The 23215-nt window shown below is 36.1% G+C and overlaps 1 protein-coding gene across 3 annotated transcripts in view; it reads right to left on the bottom strand.

Annotated features, from left to right (window-relative positions):
* alk (ALK receptor tyrosine kinase) overlaps window positions 1–23215 on the bottom strand; it is a 496326-nt gene that overhangs the window by 8840 nt on the left and 464271 nt on the right. For all 3 annotated transcript variants that reach the window (XM_048191592.1, XM_048191594.1, XM_048191593.1), the window contains exons 13-25: window positions 21364–21511; window positions 20997–21107; window positions 19886–20027; window positions 17924–18094; window positions 17731–17829; window positions 13580–13735; window positions 13017–13130; window positions 9868–10054; window positions 9579–9669; window positions 9245–9309; window positions 9021–9150; window positions 7167–7264; window positions 4664–4756 (exon numbers count right to left, since the gene is read on the bottom strand). In XM_048191592.1, coding sequence (XP_048047549.1) covers window positions 4664–4756; window positions 7167–7264; window positions 9021–9150; window positions 9245–9309; window positions 9579–9669; window positions 9868–10054; window positions 13017–13130; window positions 13580–13735; window positions 17731–17829; window positions 17924–18094; window positions 19886–20027; window positions 20997–21107; window positions 21364–21511 — 1605 coding nt within the window. The remainder of the gene's footprint in view (window positions 1–4663; window positions 4757–7166; window positions 7265–9020; window positions 9151–9244; window positions 9310–9578; window positions 9670–9867; window positions 10055–13016; window positions 13131–13579; window positions 13736–17730; window positions 17830–17923; window positions 18095–19885; window positions 20028–20996; window positions 21108–21363; window positions 21512–23215) is intronic.

The following is a 23215-nucleotide window of genomic DNA, read 5'->3' on the forward strand; positions in this document are numbered from 1 at the left end:
GCACAATTTATTATCCCACGAGGCCACAGGAGAGGTTGCATAATAATGACAGCAAGACAATACGTCCGGATTACATTCATAATACACACATTCTTACTATACACTGCGTTCCAAATTATTATGCAAGAGACAAATCAGTAAGATTTCTGTACAATAAACATTCAGATTTTAGTTTTTCTAAGAAAATGTTTGTTCGTTTATTTATCCATGTCTTTTTAGATAACTGGTATCAATCTCAGACAAAATAATTTGCCAGGTCTATGGAAACCCTACTTAGAGGTTGTTCCACATTATTAAGCAAGTCACAGTTCTCTTGCAATATGGGGAGGAAGAAAGATCTTTTTGAAGATGAAAAGCATAAAATGGTGCAATGTTGTGCAAAAGGCATGAAAACAACTAATATTGTGTGAAACTGAATGTAGATTAGCGAATTATCATAAGATTTGTGAGTGATTTAGAGCACAGCAGAACTCGGTCATATAAAGGCTTATTGAGGAAAGTTCCTGTCAAAAAAATTAATTGCATTAAAAGGGCAGCTATAAAAAAAGCCAGTGTTGAGCAGCAAACAGGTATTTGAAGCTGCTGGTGCTTCTGGAGTCTCAAGAAGCTCTCCATGCTTGCTGGCAGTTGTGTGTAACGATGCATTTCAGCCACTCCAAACCAAACCTCACAAAGAGAAACATTTGCAGTGGGTTTAGAAATACATGAAGACTCATTTTTAAATAGTTTTATTCACTGACTAATGCCGTACTACAATGGATGGTCTAAATGGATGGATTTCTGGATGATTGGTAAATGGCCACCACATTCCAACAAGACTGCGACGTCAGCAAGGAGCTGGTGGGTGATGATTTGGGCTGGAATACTGGGAAGTGAGATGGAGGGTATTAAAATGACTTTTGCAAGATATGTGGAGTTCATAACTGGCCATTTTCAGCTATGGTATAAAAAGGAGGATAGTGCATAGTACAATGCACTATTGTACAATGCACTATGCACTATCCCATGCTGCAAAAAACACCACAGCAATAAAACTGTTTGAAAATGTATTTCTACACCCACTGTAAATGTTTCTCTTTGTTAGATTTGGTTAGTGGTGTCTAAAATGCATCTTTACGCACAACTGCCAGCCTGCATGGTGAGGTTCGCAAGACTCCAGAGACACCAGCAGCTTCAAATACCTGTTTGCTGCTCAACACTGGCTTTTTTTATAGCTGCCCTTTTAATACAATACATTTTTTTGATAGGAACTTTCATTAACAAGCCTTTATCTGACCGAGTTCTGCTGTGCTCTAAATCACTCACAAATCTTATTATAATTAGATAATATTAGTTGTTTTCATGCCTTTTGCACAATATTGCACCATTTCATGCTTTTCATCTTCAAAAGGATCTTTCTTCCTCCCCATATTGCATGAGAACTGTGACTTGCTTAATAATGTGGAATAACCTCTAAGTAGGGTTTCCATAGACCTGGCAAATTATTTTGTCTGAGATTGATACCAGTTATCTAAAAAGACATGGATAAATAAACAAACAAATATTTTCTTAGAAAAACTAAAATCTGAATGTTTATTGTACTGAAATCTTACTGATATGTCAATTGCATAATAATTTGGAACGCAGTGTATAGAACATACTTTTTTAATGTTTTCGGAGTAGTTACTTGTTCAAAAGAAGGACCTACTCAGAAGTAAGCAAGCAGCCTATTAATTTATGAAACTGAGAAATGAAGTGACAACAGGAAGTTGGATGTGCAAAACATATACATAATTCAAAATTGACTGTGTTTAGACTCCAAAAAATCTCTTAAGCACATTTTTTTTTTTTTCTTGTGGTGTTGACATACTTCATATTGAAACAGGAAGTCTGGGGTGGAACATATCAAAGAGCTCAGCCCTTCATAGACGAAAAAGAAGCCAAAAACTTTTTGTTACATTTTTATGTTCATCATTTAGTTACCACAATTTGCGACATACAGTAGTTGATTCAAAGTAGTGTTGGGGAGGGATTTTATCAATCTAGAGAGCATTTGATTGGGCAAAAATATATGTAGAGCAATATTTTTAATCATCAATATTTTAAGTCCATTTTCCTGGAAGTCAAAAACATCTTTAAATGTGAATATCCTTTGTACTGCTAAATACTGCATTTCAACATTTACATGTACACCAGCTTATAGATGACTTCTAAATGGCAAGGACTAAAAGCCCCCATAATGACTAATTTTGATTCATCATCTTTAAGAAAGCATTCATTAGGCTGATTTAGGATGAAGGTATTTCAGGAGGTTTACAGGATGCTCTTGTATTTAAAAACAGCAAGTCAGAACAGAATAAACCATCAAGGGATTACAACAATAATTCAGCAAAATAAATACACGTTATATCAGTAACACGTTAGTGCTCAAAACTCTAGCAGTTCTCACAAAACAATGGATTGTGCATAAAACTAGGAACAGGAGTGGACTCCAGCAGTAACTGCCTCACAATTTATTTTTGAATGTGGTGAAGTTGATGCACAAGCTGTGTTTTGATGGCTATAGAGGTGTTAGATTTTTTTTTTTTTCACTTTTTTTTTTTTCTTAGCTGTAATACTTTTAAGCATGGTGCTTTAAAGAGGATCAATTTAGAGATGCAGGTTGTCAGAAAGAGTTTTAGCATGCTAACAGTCTAACTGATTGCTGTAAACATGCTAAACCCCCCTCAAAGACTTCAAATTCTAAATTCATCCACTTTGAAGCACTATGCTAAAAAATATTGGACATAAAATACTAGATAAACTAGTCAACTTCACTAATTGGCTTTTGGACGACCATCCCGACTTATCCCTAGTGATAATGAAAGGGTGTCAAAAATTTGAAGTAACCTCTAAGGGTTAACTATATCAATTAAATTGATCACATCTCAGCATCCTCAACTCTCAGAAGGTGAGATAAAATATTCACGCAAAACCTCCACGGTAATTCTCCCCATCCCCAATCACTCTGAACTCCTGTCCTGTCTGCAGAACTCAGCGGGAAAATGCAAGAAAAATCTACATCAGCAATTAGAGCACGCTTTTATGGCAACGCTCCGGAGGGAGTAAAACAAGGCTCCATCTTTTCCCTTCAGCTTTTCTCTGGCTAATAATACCCTTCTTTCACCAGCTAAGTGAGCCATTTTCAGACACACATTCCAGTAGCGGTTGAGATGCAGTCAAGCTCACAACTCCTTTCATTTCAACACAGCGGTGCACCATCTCATCTGACGAATAATGTCAAAGGACAATTCGCACTAGTGCCAAATTGTGTATCTCTCTAAAGACAGTATCTGAAAATATAGCTTATGAAGACATGAAGATTGTTAGTTAGATTCTTATCTCTCTAAACAGCACATGGCTTCACTGTCTTCTGATATGCAAAACTCTAAAATATAATTGTATGTATGCATGTAAGTATGTATGTATGGATGGATGGATGTATGGATTGATTGAGTGCTTGAATGATTGAAGGGACATCAGTGGTCTAGTTACTTGCTGTTGACCTGAACCGCTGTGCATTTACGCATTATGGAAAAGAGCACCAGTGGCCATAATAACTTTTGTGCTCCTTCCACTGAAAAAAAAAAAAAAAAAAAAAAAGAAAAAAAAAAGTCAAATGAGTTTTGAGTGGCTCTTTAAATAAAATGATCATTTCCCCATCGGTTTGAATGATGCTTCTGAATGTAATGACACATATTTCTGAAGTAAAACTTGTTAAAGTCATTAAGTTCACTTCATGTCTGTATATGTTAATATAATATAATATTTCATGATTTAAACATTTATCAGAAAATATAGAAAGTAATTCCAAAAAAGTATATTTAAGTATAAAAGTATAGAAAAAGTATATAAAAGTATAGAAAATATATATTTTCTATATAATATTTTTTTCTGTAATATCCCCCCCATTTATTTTCCTTCAAATGTTTAATCTTTATAATTATTTTAATGATAATTTTCTACGGGAAAAAAAGAGAGCTTAAAATGTTTTTCTTTCCAGTATTAAAAAAAATGTAAACAATGCACATTATCCATTTTAATGCATAGAAGTTCGGGAAGTAATTCAGCAAGTAATGTCCAATTATAATCAGAAAGAAAAAAAAAAATCAATTTTCCATTCCATGCATTCAGAAAATTAATTTTCTACCATATACACACTATAGGAGTGGTATGGCAGTATGATATATCAAGCAGCTATGGTTTGTACTAAAGAGAGAGAAAACATTTGACTAGTGTTACCCCAAGTAAACCTCAGTGTAAATAATAAGGAAATAGAAATCTACCCTTTGAATTAGCTGAGTACTTATTTAGTTTGCTGGACTCTTGCCTTAAAATGAGAAATATGTTGATAATAAAAGCTTGCAATTGGATTTTCAGAATGAGATATGCTTTCATCTTTTCCCAGCTGAAATACAGTGGAGGAAAAACCACAGCCACATAACTGTGCTTCAAATTTTATAGCCAATTGAAAATAAAAACACAGATGCAAAACAGAACTGTCATGTTTTTCAAATATGAGTCTGCCATCTCTATTTTCTGTGAACTGGTGCTTGAATATTTATTTTATTTATTCTTTATACCCCCCCACCCCATTTTGAAGTGACTTTTGAGCTCATGATGCCATATAAAATATGTACCATACCTGTAGATGTCTCTGGCCATGCCAAAGTCACCAATCTTAGCCACCCTCCCTGAACCTTTGCAGGTCAGAAGACAGTTCCTGGCAGCAATATCCCTGTCAAGAATAAAAGAGTGGTTATTCTGACTGTTACATTTAGCAGACATACACATTTACATCCAATATTTGCTCTAATTAAAATAGAATAATGATTAAAAAATTCAGTATAACCACATGTATGTTATGCTGAGAAATATAATAAACATTAGCTCTGCAGGTTTAAGATATTTTTGCATTGTTCAGCAACAATATTGTGGACTTTAATTTTTTTAAGTCCTGTTACTGTAAATAACATTCTTGCAATTTCAGTATAGTTTTAGACTATACTGGTACTTTAGCCAAAAGAAAAAGAATAATTCTAAAACAATCTTTAGTCTAATAATTCTAGTTATCAATGCCCAATCATGTCTGTTGTCTAATTACTGATGGTATGTGCACCATTGTGAGATGCTGTCCATATATACTTAGAGCATGCGGAATGAATGAAACCCCATCTACACTGCTAGCAATGTGACAAAGAAAGAACACTGCAATTATAAACATTGAAGCTGTCAACACTGCAAGTGTTTAAAACCACCATTAAGCACAAACTCTGTCCCTATAAATGGAAACATTCTAGTGTCACTGGCAGTAGCCTATAGATAGACTTTTGTGAAACTCAAAGCAACATTACATTAATTAAAGGGTTAGTTCACCCAAAAATTCTGTCATTTATTACTCACCCTCATGCCGTTCCACACCCGTAAGGCTTCGGAACGCAAATTAAGATATTTTTGTTGAAATCCGATAGCTCTGTGAGGCCTGCATAGGGAGCAATGACATTTCCTCTCTCAAGATCCATAAAGGTACTAAAAACATTTAAACATTTAAATCAGTTCATGTGAGTACAGTGGGTCAATATTACTATTATAAAGCAAAGAGAATATTTTTGGTGCGCCAACAAAATAAAATAAAATAACGACTTCCGGAAGCTTCGGAGCATTATTAATCAGCGTGTCGAATCAGCGGTTCGGAGCGCCAGTGTCACGTCATTTCAGCATTTTCAGATTTTTTGGCGGTTTGACACGTGATCCGAATCATGATTCGACACAGAAGAATCATAATGCTCCGATGCTTCCTTTTTGGTGCACCAAAAATATTCTTGTCGCTTTATAATATTAATATTGAACCACGGTACATGAACCGATTTAAATATGTTTTTAGTACATTAATGGATCTTGAGAGAGGAAATGTCATTGCTGGCTATGAAGGCCTCACTGAGTCATCGGATTTCAACAAAAATATCTTAATTTGTGTTCCGAAGATTAACGAAGGTCTTACGTGTGTGGAACGGCATGAGGGTGAGTAATAAATTACATTATTTTCATTTTTGGGTGAACTAACCCTTCAACAGTGCTTTGCTTTTTCATTCTTCATTGCTTTTTTTAAATATATATATATATATATATATATATATATATATATATATATATATATATATATATATATATATATATTTATTAGAATATATTACTTATTTTAGCATCTATTTTTTCCGACGGTACTTAGATACTGTAGGATGAATAAATATCAGAATAAATAAACTCCTGACAGCTGTAGGGGTTCTCACACGTGGAATCAAAATATGTTTTGCGTTAAAGTCATACGTCACTTGAGGTGATTGTGAGTATCAGTAACTCAAAAATGTGTTTTTCAAAGTGTTTTACCTTACAGTACCCCTAGTAATCAGAGATTTGTTTGAGATTGCTATAGCTAGATATACTTGAGATATTCTGAGCACATCAATCAAATATTCCTTCCGGGTTTACCTGCTTCAAAACCTCACATATAAACAAAAACCTGTACTTGTTGTGAGGCTTCTTGTCTAAGTGTGTGGATCTTGGCAAAAAAAACATGCAAAGTGATTTACAGTTATGAGGACAGTAAGACGTCTTGATCTGCAGAACTATTCTTGTTTCTTTTTGAAGGTCATGTCATGAAAGTCATGTCTCCAATTACTTGTAGTACTATTTGAAGGCATTTTGTTTTGAACATGTGACAGCATGTATTATGCCTTTTTTATGCTAAAACAAAATCCTCTGAAAGGACAAAACGATCAATCCCTCTAGATTTTGACCAAAAGTTGAAGTTGAACACGAAGGCCAGATACATTTTAACTCAGCGGTGTGAGGAACTTTAGTAGGAAACTGCAGATGGGTAAGTGTCTCAGCGTCCCTGTTTTATAGCTGGATTGATGACTGGACTGCTCATGTAGCATAAATGAGCTCTAAGTGGACTCATTTTTCATGCTATTCTGGATGAGAATGTCAAAATGAAGCAGAACTCCCATTGCAGGTACAACAGGGAAGCAGAAGTCCTGAACGGAGTGGAGGAGGGCTGAATTTGTGCTGACTTCAGAAAAAAGCAGATCATCCATCTGTTGTTAAATTGATCTGTAATAAGTGTAGGTGTGTTGGATTGTTGGTACCTGTGGATGAACTGGTTCTCTTCTAAGTACTGGCAGCCGCGGGCGATGTCTCTGGCTATGTTGAGAAGATCTACCATGGTTAGACTTGAAGGGTGCTCCTGGGAAACATGACAGTAGGTCAGAATACTGGGTATACAACTTGATCTCATGAGAATTTGTGTGTTTGTAAATAAAGTGTGGTTCTACTACAATTACTTGTGTTTGAATAGACACTGAAAGGTACCATTTAACAACATCTAGAACGTAAATTATTTATGTATCAGCAACATTAAAGACATAGAAATGTTTATGAATAATCAGTTGATCCTGTTGCATTTATGATAAATTATATTATGTTTTGATCCATATATATATATATATATATATATATATATATATATATATATATATATATATATATATATATATATATAAATAATCCATTTAATCTGACACTGTAATTCAAAAGTACAGAATCCATGCGAGGAACAGATCCAAATTCAAGCCTTTATTCAACAATCTTCACCTCCATCCTCAATAGCGACCGTAAATCAAACATCAAACTCCACATTAGTCACAAATTCAATTTGCCACCACAGGAAGCTTTACAACAAAGTTTTACGACAGTGATATCAAACGATCATTGGCTCTCACCTATTTTTACACTGATTGCAACAATTTATGTTCCGGGTGGTGTATTCTATTTAATTGTAACTAAAATGGCAACTGTACATTTTTCTGCCCGTTAAGTGTTATATATTCATTTTATACTCTATGAATGTGGCTATGTTTAAGTATTGGGTAGGGTTAAGGGATCTAAAAGAAATTAAAAAAAAAAACAAAAACAAAAAAAAAAACCCTGCACCATATGTATTTTATGAATGATTCGTAAATATCTTATGCTTCTAAATATGCAATAGTGTTTATGTTTTAGATGCTGTCAGTACCTTCATATTGTACATTTCAGACATACAAACGTACAAAAATCTATGTTTGTGTCCCTATAAAAGGTACTAATACCTACGCATAAACAAGACAAGACTGGAGTCTTGCGAAAAAGTACACGTACCTATTACAAAAATAATATATTTTATTGAATACATTTAAGTGCAAACTAAATGTAATAAATGAAACTAAATTGCGTATTATTTACAATTCAAATTTATTATAGTTTACATTTATATTAAATGCAATTTAATTTGCTCAATTAGGTAGGACTTTGTATGTAATTTCATAATTATATTGTCTTTGATATAAATGTAATGTCTATTGAAACTTTTCCCTCAATAAGCTCCAAATTTACTGCTTATTAATAGTTAGTAAGGTAGTTAAGTTTAGGTATTAGGAATGTAGAATAAGGCCATGCAGAATAAGGCATTAATATGTGCTTAATAAGTACTAATAAATAGCCAATATTCTATTAATATGCATGCTAATAAGCAACTAGTTAAAAGACCCTAAAATAAAGTGTTACAAAAACTTTAAATGAAATATCACACTACAGTTAAAAATATAACCAAGTACTTTACACTTTTTGGTGCACTAAGGGTGTGTTCACACTTGGCATGTTTGGTTTGATTAAAACCATCTCTGGTGCGATTGCTCTGTTAGTGTGGTTCATTTGAATCAGTGTGAACACTGCCATCCGAACCCTTGTGGACAGAGAAAAATGTGGGTCTTGGTCCACTTCCAAACAAACTCTGATGCGGTTAGTCTGAAATATGATTGCAACCATTATGAAACCATATCCGTACCAGCTGGGCCGGATCGGCACGGAACGAACGGTTAAGCAACGAGAACAGTTTGGGCCGACAGTGGAAAAATGGCTTCTATGTGCGAGTATGTGTGTGAATGTGTGTGTGTGTGTTTTCCTACTAGTCTGGGTCTAGTTTCCCTTAGGAAACTCTTGAGATCCCCTCCGGCCATCAATTCCAGCAGAATGAAGCGAGGCAGAGCCTGGAGACTCACCCCGATACATCGCACAATGTTTTGGTGACTAAACTTGCTGTCAGATGAAGAGAGAAAAAAATGTGGTCCTTTTGCTATTCATCCTGATAAATCAGCATATGAAATGATGTATCTTGTGTGCTTTTTTTTACCTGATTATTAGGGCTTCCATTAAAAAGTCCAGTTCATCCTGCTCAGAGCACACCTCAGGAAGGGTCTAATCAAAGAATCATTTGATCATCAAATCTATACACATCATTAAATCATATTTGTAAATTCACCCCCCCCCCACCCAATCAATATTCAAATAGTAGAATATATAATTCAATTTGAAAACAGAACTATTATTGTAATAATAGTTCAGAACACTACCGTTTTTACAGTACTTTTGATCAAATAAGTGCAGCCTGGGTAAAAGACTTCTTTGAGAAAACTCTTTCTAACCCCAAACTTTTAATCAGTAGTGTGAATATATGCGGATTTTACCTTTACAGCCACCTGCATCGGGCTAGGCTCCCCTGGTATCCCAACGGCTAGTCCTTCATAGACTTCCCCAAATGCCCCATGACCCAATCCTCTACAAACCAAACATATATTTTTGTTACTCATTTTGTCACACAATATCACTCCATATATTTCACAAAATACATTTAAGATTCAATTATTAGAACATTCATTTTTATCGACTGTATAATGACACTTCTCGGACAGATGCTAGCACTTGACACTTAAAAGAAACCCAACTGAACAGTAGTGACTTAGTGATGCTCCTAACCTGGTGAGAGAGATGTTCCGCCGTGGAACCTCCTTCAGGTCATTGACTGAGGCGGTCTTCCCACCAAAGCAGTAGTTGGGATTGTAGTCGGTCATGATGGTGGAGGCTCTCAGTTTGCTCAGCTTGCAGTCGGGACTCTGCAGCTCCAACTGGATAGACTGGAGCTCGGTGTGTTTACGCCTGTACACTGGAAAATAATCAGCATGGCATGATATTTTTCCAGTTTTCTACAAAGCTGCTAGCGTAATGGTGCTGCTGGCATTGTTAATTTCAAGTTCAATGTGGAAATTAACTATCAGACTGCTGTATAATAACCAGTGTTGTTATTATAATGTTCTTTTACAGTTTAGTTTTAATGGTGCAAAAATGTGATTATTTTTAGTTATTTATTTATTTTGAAAATGACTTGGAGAGTTATAGAGAACAATTAAAAGAGTTACAAAACAATACAATAATAGAGAACAATTAACACTTAGTTAGAGAGTTAGAGAACAAATAATCACAGGATTGCCAAATTTTGCAGGTTTCATGATTTAGAATCTTTGAAATATACTTTTGAGTTTAGTTTGAGGTTAACTAAATTAGAATCTAATTTATTTAGTTTGCATTGTAATCATGTTTATTACAAAATCAGATTTTTTCAGACATTTTCTCTGTAATTTTAACAGTTCATTGCAAATTTGTGGAAAGCTATATGGACAAATATGAAATGCCACAAACAGTTTTCACAAACAGGCATGTTTGCCCAGGTTTGGTGGGCTTGACCCAGGCAGTAAACACATTAGTGCGGCGCCTGGAAGTCATTTATTCATAAAGTGTAAACCGACAAGGCTTGTCAAAGCCCAGTTAACAGCCCATTTATCATGCGTCTATTCTATTTATCACTCAGAGACTGCTACTACGGTGTAGATGGACAGATGATGTGTTAGGTGTGATGGCACAGTGTGAGTGAGTGAGTGTGTGTGTGTGTGTGAGAGAGAGAGAACCTATGGTTAATGCATTGTGCAAACAAGATGCCAAATATGAGACATGCATCCTCATTTCGTTTTGAAGCCAAAAATAATGCATCCATAAAAAAAAGTAATCCATATGACTCCAGGGTGTTACTTCTGAAGCAAAGTGATGTGTTTTTGTAAGAAAAATATCCATATTTAAAACTTTATAAATTCAAATATCTAGCTTCCGGTGGACGACCGTAGTCAATTTGCGGCGGAAGAGTATCCTTTGACCTGACGCACAACGTAATGATGAACGCAGAAGTGCAGAGGATAGAGCAAAACAAATCACCGGTCACGGATTATAAGTCTAAAATGATCATTTTTAAAGAGAAATGTCAGAGGATTTCGATATAAGAGGAGCTTAAATTTGTTGCACAGCCCTATTTGTTTGAACCGAGAGGCGTCTAAACTTACAATACTTCTACATCCTGTGTCAATCATCGCGTCAGAGGATAACTCATTGGGCGCAAGTTGACTTGCGCATTCTGTGTACGGTCGTCCGCCAGAAGCTAGTTATTTGAATTTATAAAAATATGGATATTTCTCTTACAAAAATGCATCACTTTACTTCAGAAGGCATTTTTTAACACCCTGGAGTCGTATGGAGTACTTTTTTATGGATGTATGCATTATTTTTGGCTTCAAAATGCAGCCCCCCACATGGAAAGAACCTATATGTGGATATATGCGCATATATGAAACCTATATGCAGTGTATATGTACATATATGCTGCATATATGCACATATATGATAATATATATGCTGCATATATGCGCATATATACTGCATATATGCTATATATATGCTGCATATATACTGCATATATGTGTATATATGCCACATATAGGCAAAATTGAGGTGCATATATGTGCATATACAGGAAATATAGGTCTCCTGTATTGCTTCTTCATATCCATATATATGCCCTATACATACAAGATATGTCTTCTATATAGCTAATGGCAGGATCTGGTCATTTTGTAGCTCATATCTCATTTTTGACTGTCATACATGATGCCTAGCTCATATTTTCTATTATCAAGGCAAAAACTAAGAATTAACGAAAAAAATTATGCAAGAACTTATGTATGTGCGAATGTAGCAGTTATGTATTTAGACAATTATTTTGTGATTCCACTTGCCATGACCATATTTGGGGTTTCCTGCCGCCATGCTGACTTGGGGTGTTGACGCACTTTGCTGCTTCCCAGTCTGCATGAGACATCACAGCGGTAGGTCGCACAAAGTTTTTGCGGTGATTCAATTAAGGCCATGTTTCATGTAACAGCTGAATTCACATGATATATTTGTATGATTGTAATCCAAAACCCCTCTGTGATGTACATTCAGATGTTTCGTTGATTATTTTTCTTTACTTAAGTTACTTTTAATATCTCTCTTTCTCAGCGTTGTGCGTTGCTGCCGCATGCTGTTTGTATGCTGCACAAGTCCTCATATATTGCCATTTGTGTTATACAGAATAAAGTGAGGACCTGATGGCAAGATTTTTCGCAGTCTGTCTTTGATTACGACACAACGCAGAAAACACACCGCTACACGAACACGTGAAATTGGTCCCACATGGAAAAAACCTATATAAACATATATGTTTCAATATAGGTTTGATATAGGTTTTTAATATATGTGACATATATAAAATTGGCCGTTTTCCTATATTATGTGTGCATATATGTACATATATGTGTATATATATATATATATGTGTACATATATGTGTGCATAATATAAACCTTGGAGGACTAAGGGTATTTTTAAATATATCTTCGATTGTGTTCGTCAGAAAGAAGACAGAAATATACACCTAGGATGGCTTGAGGATGAGTAAATCAGGGTATAATTTTCATTTCTGGATGAACTATCCCTTTAAATTGTAATAATGTAATAATTTAAATAACTATGTAGTATGTTTTTTAACCTTACCGGTACCTGAATTTTTGTTCACGATATATGGATTCATGACCTAGGAAGCTAGGGAGCTGATTGAAACTCAACCATAGATGACCCCATACATAAATGTCTGTGATCTGTCTGCAAGTGCAGTATAATCCTCTCTGTTTCCAATACCCAAAAAGGTCAATGCAACTCAGTGAAACTATGCTCATAAACAGGATTTGACATGGTCTACTTACTGATCATAACGCCTGAAACAGCCAACAGCAAAGCAGCGATGAGCGCGGAGGTCCCCACAGACAGACCTAGTGCCAGATGAGACAATGACGGCTGGGGGGGTAACATAGTCACCTCTACATAAACACACAGCAACAAACATACAGTTCACATGAGTCAGGTATATCTCAGTTTAGCTTTTCATATTTGAAACTGTTAACACAGAACAAAGAAAACGAAGTTGAGAAAAGCATCGGAGAACAGATTTTATCTGAAATTTGCATATATGCACAGCAGTGTAAAATAACCTAAATGAACAAAACAGGAGCTAAAACATGTATGCAACAGTGGAGAGTGTTTTTATCTTCTTTTTTTTTAGTACAAGCTGACGAACGGAGCTACAGTTCACAGTGATGACCTCTGTCAAAAAAGACTGTAAATGGAAGAGAATTGAGCTGGGTTTTACAGTGCCGCTCTTGAGAAAGAACTTTGTCATTGAAAGAACACTCTTCCCAGACATTAATTTTACCATTTTATAAACATTCGTTCATCAGATGATGGTGAAGAGTGTTATAAATGAACTAACCCGTGAAGTTAATGCAGGACACTCCATCTGGGGCCAGAGTGAGCTCTTCATCGCAGTAACACACCATGCCCTCAGAGGTCTCGTGGCAATCTCCTGACTCACAGTGACTGCAGTTCTGCACTGGGTTGATAATAACTTCACCGTCACCTTCCATGCCTAGAAACAACATTACCATATCATACTTATGAGATGGTGAGGCATAGTAGGAAAGCTTGTGGCTTATAATCAGAGGGTTGCTGCTTTGACCCCCAAAGGGGTGAGCTATCACCATTGTGCCCTTAAGGAAGTCACCTTAATCCAGGTGTCTCCAGGGATAGTGTCCCTGTAATAAGGGTCCTGTACTGTACAGTAAGTTCTTTAGATAGGAGCAACTGCTAAATGACTACTTACCTAAAGGTACACTATGTTACTTTTGGCCCTCTAACGGTTAAAAACAAAACAAAACATGCATTTTGTGGAAGAACATTGTTTTGGTTGTGCTTCGGCCCTGCATGACTGTGCGGATGAATATGGTTATCCTGCTGCTCATAAAACACTCACTACTAGACTTAAGAGATATAACCAGTTTAGATGGAAAGGATCTCAAACTGACTAGCTGAAGACGTTACTGTAGCTATACCCATTAAAAAACATTTGAAAATAAATTCCAGCACAGCGCTACACAACCATAATGAAATGTCCTTTCACAATAGATAATGCTTTACAATGAACTCTGTTAGAGAAATACATATGGCAATTTATCTGTTCAAAAAATACCTTACTCACCTTTTTAGTAATAAAAACTCCATCTACGCTTTACAACATTTCAAATCTCCCAGTTCATGCCATCTCAAAAAGGCCAAGCCAATGTTGATTCTGGTTTTATTATGAGCTCTGTGGCATTCACTTTTTGCCAGCAGACTGTCCTCTGTTTGACTTTTTTTTAAACGGGTAATTTCCTGGAGGTTGGAGATTTAGCTGCTCCATGTCAAACTTTCTCGCTCATTGTGACAAATAACTTATGCCACTCCCAAACCAGACATGAGTCAAAGTAGCCGGAGCAACTTTTCTCTATTTTTACGGATATGACGAGACACACACAGGCAAGAGACGTATGTACGCAATTTCCAGAGGTGGGGGACTCGAGTCACATGACTTGACTCGTGTCAGACTTAAGTCGCACATTGTAAGACTTGAGACTTGCTTGACAAATTTTAATAAAAGACGTGACTTGACTTTGACTTGACATTCATGACTTGAGACTTGACTCGGACTTGAGTTAAATGACAAATAACTTGTCTTTTGTTTAATAAATATGTTTTTGAATGTGCCGCAACCTAACCACGTGACGCAGCAGGCAAGCAGAGAGAGCTATCGTGAGCTCTTATGGACAGAGCATGCAGTCTGAACTGGCGCTACGCCAAGAAAAATTAAGTAAAAAAAAATAAAAAATTGGACGTTAAGAGTTTACTTTGAATTGGTTTTGTGTTCATTAAACAGAAAATTGGGTAAATCAGTGCTGTACGAGTCAAAAATATTTAACGCAAACGCAGCGTCCGTTTTATGATGTCATTCTTTCGCTAGCATTACAAAATGCATTCATGCAAATGCTTTTAAATCATTTAGGCGCGCCAAAAGAGAAAAAGAGGACGCATTGTCTGTGAATATCCTGTCACACACAGGACGCACAGAAAGATGCACGCCAGACTGTCACGCTTGAACGAACAATAACACACCCAATAATGCCAAAAATGTCCGTTTTGTCGAGTATCCTCATTACAGCAGCCTTGAATGAGTTGAAGTCTTAAACGTAAGTAAATAGTTGTGAGAAAGTGGGACGCGCATGAGATCTGCATCATGTGCGGCAGATCTTAAAGTGACAGCAACCAATGCTGTCTGTCATTGAAGAACAAATAAGAAAATTAGCATATTAATTTTTTGCAAGTGAAATGTGTTGTAAATGGTTATTCGCTGTTTATAAGGAAATGTCAGCTTTTTTTTTTTTTTTTTTGCAATAGCACTTAGTATGTGTACAGTGTCTAATAATCGGTCTTCATTGTTAGACTTTGAGTGAAAAGCTTATGGATAGTTTATGGGAATGCATACACAAACAAACCCAAAAAAAAAAAAAAAAAAAACCCTCAAACTTGCAAACAAACAATAGACTTTTCACTCATATACGTGCACACACATTCACTCACAAATATTAATGAATCACACTCAATCATATCACCTCTCTCTCACACACACACACACACACATACCCCCCCCCCCCACACACACAAAATCAAATTTGCAAATATAATCATGTACATGCAAACAATACACTTTTCACTCATACACACGCACACACATTAATTAATTAATTTTTTATTTTTAGATTTTTATTGTATCGACAGCTCAGCTGTTGTGGACACCTTTTGAGTAGAAATGCATATTGCAATTTTTTTGTTGCAAATAAAACTCCCATAGTCCATAACTACTGTAGTTTTAACTTATTTTAATATAAATTCAGTCAAATCATCAAACATTTGTATGACTTGCCAGTGACTTGTTTGACCCAAGCTACGACTTGACTTGAATTGCTTGACATAAAGCAGTGACTTGACTTGACTTGCCTTGATTCTCGCAAAAATTGACTCGGACTTGCTTGAGACTTGAAGGCTATGACTTGAGACTTACTTGCGACTTGCACGTGTGTGACTTACTCCCACCTCTGGCAATTTCCAGCGAAAACCATCCCAACAGGTCGAAAATATAAACATGCTCTTAAATTAAAATGCCCTATTTTTACAGACGATTAAATCAAACAATATAACTTTTGCAATAAGTCTTTGGCTAAGAAGCAAACTTTTTGATGGTCCAGTCCTACTTCCAGTGTAGGATATGCTTTTCATCACTTGCAGTCCTCCTGGAACCACATGGAGTTAAGCACCTTGCTCTAAGGCAAAATGATGCTTGAGAGGGACTGTAATCTCAGAAACCATGCAGAATTTGGGTCACCCCAACTTCAGGTACAAACTTCAACTAACTATAGAGATATACCACATTTGTCCACAATCATTTCGATGTCTATTTTCCAAGAGGTTTGTTATTTCACCTCAAATTAATTGGTAACAGTTTATATGAAGGTCTCATTTGTTAACATTAGTTAACTAGTTAACATGAACTAAGAACGAACAATACGTCTACAGCATTTATTAATCATAGTTAATGTTAATTTAAACATTTAATGCACCGTGAACTAACATGAACAATGAACAATAATATTTTTACTAACACTGAAAAATACATTTCTCATTTTTAGTTCACGTTAATGCTAATGCTTTAACAAATGAGACCTTATTGTAAAGTGTTGCCAATTAATATGTATTTTCCTATTTAAAATCTTCACAAAAATGTGAAATTGCTTCTTTATTCGAGTCAAGTCCTTGATTTGATTGATAAAGAGGTGCTGACCCAGTCCTCCTGGCTGCATCTTAATTTGTATTGTATGTACTCTATGTATTTTGTTAGTGCTTGGAAATTACATACTTTGAGTACATACAGTAGGTAGACAGTAGTACTGAAATGTCACCACATTTGTTAGTCTCGAGCTAAATTTATTATCTTATTAAATAACCTTAACTGTTAGGTTCTTATATTTAAAAATCGCTATAGCTTTGTCCTAGTGTTTCTTGCCATTCTTCTACAACTGAAAGTGTCAAACTGACATAAACACTTTGTCTTTAGCGCAAGGGATTGTGTGCAATGTTAGTGCAAAAAGGTTGCAAAAATGCATACTTCAAAAATACAACACAAATAGGATATCACCACTTTTGGCATATTATCATCAACAAACTATGATGTAGGGCACACTCCTCATTAATCTTGCATACTAAATACTAAATAGTATGGATTATATAATGTGAATAGTATGCAAACAATAAGAAAGAATGCACTTCAAAAATTGCACTTGTTAACCGAGAAAAAACAAAACAAAAAAACAAACAAACAAACAAACAAACAAAACAGTGTGGAATGTTGAACACTCAACTGTCTCAGTGTTCCTTAAGTAACAGAAAGGGAGGGTCTATCAGACTCCAATCCTGTATGACAGAATAACCTTACATAGTGCATAGTATAAGTGCATAGTGTATAGTATGTTATTTGGAACACAAAGACTGTTTTACCTTTAAGTGGTTCCAGGTACATCTCGCCATCAGGACTTATGAACGATGTTCCATCATCTCCATCCATTCTGGGATCATTATCATGCCAGGCGCTGCCCCCTATAGCCATGGAGGAGAGAAGCAGTCATAAAATGTAGAAAACCTCAAAGAATGAAGATATAATATGAAAATCAAGGCCGACATTTAGTCTAACCTCTGTATCCTCCACCTCCTCCACCAGCTGTACAGGCTCCTCCACCGCCTCCAAAACCTCCACGAGTTTTCCAGCCCATGACTTGACAGGGCTCCCCACCTTGACCTCCCAAAATGAGTGGTCTGCCACCTTGAGGAACAGGGGCACTGTCATTCCAGCCTCCACCACCCCCTGAAATACACAGAGCCACACACATCATAAAAACAAGATAAAGACACTTGCGCCTCATTTCACTTTCTCTGTGTGGCTAATTAATTTCACAAAAGTTTACTTTTTTTTTGCATCGTCCTCCAAGAGATCTAAGAATGTAGAGTGGCACAAAGATTTCTCCAGAGAAAATTTCTCATATGAAAATCCCTGTACTTCTAAAGCAGGTCAGTGCTGTTGCTTAGCATGGAACTGCTCAAATAAAATTGTGGCAAATTATTTCAGACGTCAAAGCTGTCCCATTTTGCTGTCCCATTCAGCACACGATTTGCTGAAGAAAATAAAAAAAAATCCAGGATCCCAGTCAGACCATTCAACAAGTTATGAATAAAGAGGATTTTTTGAAGAAGACAACCTCAAACAGAGTTCTCTCAGAGTAGAGGAAGATTGGATGGATGGCTGGCTGGATGGATGGATGGATGGATGGATGGATGGATGGATAGATGCATTATTGCTAGGTTATTGCCAGGGTGTTCTATGTTTTTTAAGTGTTGCTAGGTGGTTTTCAGGGTGTTGTTATGCAGTTGCTAGTGTAGTATGGATGGATGGATGGATGGATGGATGGACAGTCAGACATATAGACAGACAGACAGACGGATAGATAGATAGAAAATAAATACATATACAAGTTAACACACACCTTACCAAATCTAACGTTTGCGTTTACAGTGCTCTCTGTATACTAGCACTACATACAGAGATAGATTGTGAAGCTAAGGAATTATTCACCATGTTTTATGTATATCTGCAGGGAAGAAAAAGATATGTGATGTGGTCAAGCATGAATAAAAAATAATCCAATCTGAAGTGTTGATGTAGGTGAATGAAACATTAGAAAAATAACAGAGACTAGAGGAATATGAAAACAGCAACTGACTCAAACCAATGTTTTAGAGTATAGATGACCAAGTGAAAACTCTATACCTCAAAATAAAGTGTGATTAATATGGATCAAACATTGCACAAGTGAGTCAAGCTTGGCTTGTCATGCTATGCACTAATTTCATGATGGAAACATATTGAATAGAATTAGGAATGAAGGTTTTGTGCTGTGTTCTCTGACCCCAGCGGCAGTAAATAGAGCACAGTGGGGGATCTAGCCTTTGAAAAGAGCGCCACAGATAGAAGCCATACTGAACACTCTGCAGGAAACAACCAGAGCACCCACATCACATGCAGAAACTTGAACAGATGCACAGCCACGCATGTGTCTTCAATTGCTTAGACTTGAAAGCAGGGCACACGTGTTATTACTGTACTGTTGTTAGCACCTTCCAATCAGAAAAAAAGCTGGTGAAGAAATCTCAAAAATATCTAAGACCCAGTATTCTAAAACTAATTTGCAGGATCAATCTCTTTCAGCCACTGCTATAGCAAATTTGAAGAAACCGCCACAAAATCATATTCAATCTTAAACTGGATTAAGGACTATTTTGAAACACAGGCAGAAAAGAAAATGAGTATGTCTGTGTCCAAGGAAAGAAAAAAAATATTGGGTTAGCAACAATTTTTTCATAAGCAAACCTGATATCCAAGTAAACAAAAGGATAAAGCTAAAAATAAATAAATAAATAATATCTGCTCTTTGTGCAATATTTTCTGCTTCCCGCCATTGTGAGCTGTTTGCCAAATGGAATAAACCTAACATCAGACTAGTTCAATAATACCATGCTAAAATTAGTTTAAATCTTTTACTGTATAACACAGACAATCTGTAATGTATTACAAAACTGTTGAGAGGCACATCAAGGTTACCTGCAGTGCCTGATTTTCCATTGCGGCCAGGGATGCTGGGATCCCTGTCCATCACTTCTTCTGGGGTTTCTGATTGGCTGCTGTAGCCACGGCCTCCACCTCCAGCAGCAATGAGTAGTGGAATATGGACTCCATTCACCACCTGTAACCGGTGAAAACATGAAGTGTGACACTAGTTTTTAAGAGCGTAATGCTTCAGATTGTCACTAAAAACTGTTCTGCAGGGTTGCCAGTTTGTTGCAAATATGTTAGCATGTTATTGTGTGGTTGCTAGTGTGATCACACTCAGGTTGGTTGCTTACTAACCCACCCAATCTCTATATATGGCCAGGGTCGCTTCTTCAATTTATGGCTTTGAGGACATTCTCACCAATTATAGTTTCCTAAATGATTGGATCCTGGGGCCGGATTCATGAAACATTCTTACATTTTGTCTCGGGGGGACTGAGTCCAGGGAGTGAATTTAATACATCCCCAATTAGGGTCCCACAGTGAACCTCAGCCATTTCCACCACTGTTGGCACCCAATACTCTTTAAGCATACAAATGATGTGACACACAAATACTGGGTGAAACATTCAACTGTAATTAGATAATTAGATTTTTATTGATATTATTGGTACGGAATAAACTGTATTTATAGTTGGAACTCACATGAGACTAAAATAATGCAATAAACATTAAACAACATGAAATGTCCCATTAGATTTATTACAGTTTTTCACTGTAATAGTAAGTAAATTTTAACAGATTAAAATTAACAGGTTTTAGTAACACTTTATTTTACAGTGTCCTTGTTACACGTTACAGTACTAATAACCATTATACATGCAACTAACCATTATACATGCAACTAACCCTAAACCAAACCCTAATCCTAACCCTATAGTAAGTACCTGTAGTTAATTAACAACACTCAGTACTGAAATGTATAATTAAACTGTAACAAGGACATCTTGAAAGTAAGTGTAACTCGGATTTTTGTACAGTCCTTTACTGTTAAAATTACAGTCATTGATTACAGTGTGCTTTAAAAATGAGCAATAGATGTACACATATTTTTATGTACAAATAGTCCAAAATTATTAAAATGTATTTTATAAGGGGTCACCTTGAAGACATAGGTGCCCCCCCCTCCTCCGCCACCCCCTCCTTTGAGCTGGGTCTTGTTGATAGAGGGTCCTTGCTGTTCTTTGCAGATCCGGTCCATAGTCGGCACCATCTAACAAAACAAAACAAAACAAAACAAAACAAAACAAAACAAAACAAAACAAAACAAAACAAAACAAAACAAAACAAAACAAAACAAAACAAAACAAAACAAAACAAAACAAAACAAAACAAAACAAAACAAAACAAAACAAAACAAAACAAAACAAAACAAAACGTGATCCTTTCACACTTTACAAGATGCTAAACATACTCCTTTTTTTTTGTTTTTTTGAATAACAGACATATTGGTAGAAAGGATTACTCACATTAGGGCAAGCGTCCTCTCCTTCCTGTCCTACTAGAATAAATAGCAGCTCATCCTTCTGTAACAGGAAATCTCCAGTCATGTACACCCCATGTGACTTGTGAACAGCCAGGACGCTGCGTCCACCAGCTGCTCCATATGCAGTGATCCTAAACCCAAGACAAATAAGTAAGCAGTCATTTAACAGATGCTTTCACCCAAAGTCACTTACAGAGCTCTTATTACAGGGACAATTCTCCTGGAGTGACCTAGGGTTAACTGCTTTGCTCAAGGGCATAATGGCGATGGCTCTTGACTCACTTCTTACAGGGATCTAACCGGCAGCCTTCTAATTACAAGACCTAACTTTTAGTAACCACCAGGGATGACATGGAAGCTCTGTGCCAAATACAGTGAGCTGCCCTACTGCCTACATAAGCAGCATTCCTAACTGAGATGGAACCTCATTAAGAGACTGGAACACTACATAAGCAGCATCTCATGTAGTGCAATTTCGATAGAGTTTGATGTTATCTTGTTCTTAAAATAACAAACTCTTACAGTTTACTCATTAAAATGACATACATCAGTATTGGGTGAAATAGTCCATTTTAATTACTGTATTTTCTAGAAAATAAGTCACACCAAAAAAAAAAAAAAAAGAGAATGAGAAAAAGGTACATTATAAACACTATAAACTAGGTGTTGAATGACTTCAGATTTTTTTTTTAAAGTCGACATTTATGTGATTACAGTCGAGTCAACGTTGACTAGTTGCTGATGATGTCATTATTGAACAAATAACCCTGAACCTCGAGCTGAGATTCGAACGCAGGTTGCTTTGTGTACAGCTATGGCATATGGCAGCGCTGCCCACAAGGCTACTGCTTCTGCATAACTTATTTTTATCAGTTCTTTTGTGTTTGGGTTGTTATCAGGGTGACCATATGTCCTCTTTTTCCTGGACATGTCATCGTTTTGGACCTAAAAAATTCATCCTGCCAGGATTTCTAAATCGCCCAAAATGTCCGGGATTCAGCTTTTGCTTTCTACAGTCGTTATTCCTTCTCACACGCAAATTTGGGATATTGCATGAAACATTTGCGAATAAAGCAGCGTTTCAATCCAATGAGCCGAAGAGAACAAAATCGTCACTTCCTGATAAACTGGCACTAAATATCACTAAGAAAAGTATAAAATATATAAAATAATTTTCATATACAATAAAGTATTTGTACCTATTATTTTGCTCAGGCATTACAGAAGGACCAAAACAGCATTTCAGATGCTGTGCAACGAGATTGGTCAGCTGATTGGTCCAGTTATGCTGTCCCAAGTCAATATGTCTTTTTTGATGCGCACATTGGAATTGTTCATTCTATCGTACTTTATGCGCATGTTTTCACGTCACATAAAAATGTATCCAACTTAGTTGAGCGCATACGTTTTGTTTTTATATGCATTTTAGAATTTATGGGCATCTTGGTGTTTCCATCTAGCGTTTTTTTATGAGATATCCCAAAATGTGCATAAAAATAGGTGGATGGAAACATAGCAGGGGCTTCTGTGAACACAATCCAACTTTAAACACATGTCTTGCAAAGACTTTCATGCCTAAGTGATTGGTATTCAAGGACTGTTAAGAAAGATTCGATCTTCAGGAATGTATACCAGAGAACACAAGGAGGACTGAAATTATTTTTGACTCAAATAGTAGATTTTTTATGGCAACTGATTTTTTATTTTATTTTAACCTATGGACATGAAAAGAAACAGTGTCATGTTAAAAGTGTTAAAAGCCAAACTATTTTTTATTTGTTTGTTATTATTGATTATATTGTTTGTTATTACTCTATTGTTGAGGGCCAAAAGTT

This window comes from Megalobrama amblycephala, linkage group LG5, assembly GCF_018812025.1.
Source record: "Megalobrama amblycephala isolate DHTTF-2021 linkage group LG5, ASM1881202v1, whole genome shotgun sequence".
Classification (NCBI taxonomy): domain Eukaryota; kingdom Metazoa; phylum Chordata; class Actinopteri; order Cypriniformes; family Xenocyprididae; genus Megalobrama; species Megalobrama amblycephala.